Genomic DNA, 1,840 nt, shown 5'->3' on the forward strand with positions numbered 1-1,840 from the left:
CAACTGTCAAGGGGAGTTATTATTATTATAATTTCAGATCAGAAAAGAAGAAAAATACCCAGCAGTTCCAAGCGCTTATTTCATTTTTATAATGAAGTATTTGTTCCATCCTAGTACATTTTGTACAACCCCCCTTCCCCAAAATTTAATATTTATAATCGCTGTTATTTGGGATAAAGGGGGTTGAAAAGCTAAATTTTAAAGCTACACGATATTGTTGATGGTTTGAAAATGTCACGTATAATATGTATAATACACAAAGCTATAGTCTAGCACAATATCCATTCCAGCCAGCTATGACTTTCCGAAAAGCCTAGAAGACAAGCTTTTGTTTCTTGTGTCTAAGTCACCAATAAATCGCTGCATTTCTCTCACTTCCGCGTGGAGTTTTTCAATCAAAAGTCCTTGCTCTTGTAAACGTCGTTCTAATATTAAGTCTTTCTGAATCATGGCCTGCTCTTTCGCTTCTTCTCTGGATCCTGATCTGGAATATTCTATATAGATTATCATAGCAGCTACAGAGTATATTATAAATTCACCTAACAGCTCTGCTCCTAATTCCACAGCCATAGTCTCAGTTAACTTTTCAATATGATTTGCCTTTCCCAGTCCCAACAATTTTAACCTGACCTTCACTTCGAAAGAATGGTAAACTGAAAAGAAAGAAAATAATACAATAGGCCTAATTTTAATATCACTATTAATATTATATGAGTCATATCAACAAAACTTTCAGTTTTATCAGGGTCACTGGCACCGATAGCATCGATTTGCACTATTCAAATTTAAAGTACCCCCGATACACAAAGAAAGTTTATCTAATCCCTTTTAATTTATAACTCATGTTTTCATGAGCAGATATTCTAGTGAAAGTATAACAATAGAAAGATGTATATAACATGCAGACCATGAAAATTGAAAGATGAAGTCTAGTGGATAGATGCACATTCCGTAGGCTACTGATCGTAAGCCTATAGATATAGTCTACTAACATCATGGAGCAAAGGCTACTCGGATCAACAATTAATGAGGTATCTATCTCAACAAAAGTAATTTCGGGCATTTATTCTGCTTTTATATTATCCTATGTGTTTACATTCAATAATAACCATGATGACATTTCGTCATAGACATAAACACTAAATCGAAATCAGGAATTTTACCCCCAAAGCTAAACTACAAAAATTAATACTCACGTTGGGCGGTTGGCATACATATATAGTTTCTGAAGAACAGACTTTTCTTCGCTCGACGTTTTAAGCGGTTCGCAAGAAATTTACTGCTTCGTTTTACGCCTAAGTAGGCAAGTTGTACGAGAGGGAATACCATGTTGTAGTTTTTGAAGAGGTGTCAGTTCGTTTAGGTCAATTAACTGATTGTAATTACAAATAAATCTATGAGCTAGGCCTATTAGCCTAGACGCCCTTGTGCTAGAACTTGGGGTATTTCGGGACCCCAGCACCGATTTTTTTCAAATTTCCAAAATGCCATCGAAGATAGCAATTTGCTTATTTCAAACATTGTAGCTGAATGAATTTTTAACCTGTTCATGATCAGTCTACTGTGCAACAATCACAATTAGCGGATATGTTACCCCTTTAAATTGAAACACTCCATGCTAGTATGTTGGGGTTCAGTTAGACCCCAGATAAATGCAGTGCTAAAACTGGATTTCAGTGAATAAAATTAAATTGTAATCTACTCCTAAAGCTAGTTATCTTAGGTTAAAGTCAATTTGGCACTAAACCGAAATGTCCCCATGTCAAAATGGCCCCAAAAGTCAAAATTAGACGAAATGACCCCAAATAAAATAGTCAAAATAGCCCCTAAAATTACTCTT

General features: G+C 35.2%; 1 protein-coding gene across 1 annotated transcript; it reads right to left on the reverse strand.

The window, feature by feature from the left end:
* Positions 1-294: 294 nt before the first annotated feature.
* LOTGIDRAFT_154920 (hypothetical protein) lies at positions 295-1,329 on the reverse strand (the record flags this gene model as incomplete). Its single annotated transcript, XM_009065425.1, has 2 exons — positions 295-653; positions 1,197-1,329. The coding sequence occupies 2 exons, from the start codon at positions 1,327-1,329 to the stop codon at positions 295-297; spliced, it is 492 nt and encodes a 163-aa protein (XP_009063673.1).
* Between the last annotated feature and the right edge of the window lie 511 nt (positions 1,330-1,840).

This window comes from Lottia gigantea, assembly GCF_000327385.1.
Source record: "Lottia gigantea unplaced genomic scaffold LOTGIsca_7, whole genome shotgun sequence".
In the NCBI taxonomy this organism is placed as follows: Eukaryota; Metazoa; Mollusca; class Gastropoda; family Lottiidae; genus Lottia; species Lottia gigantea.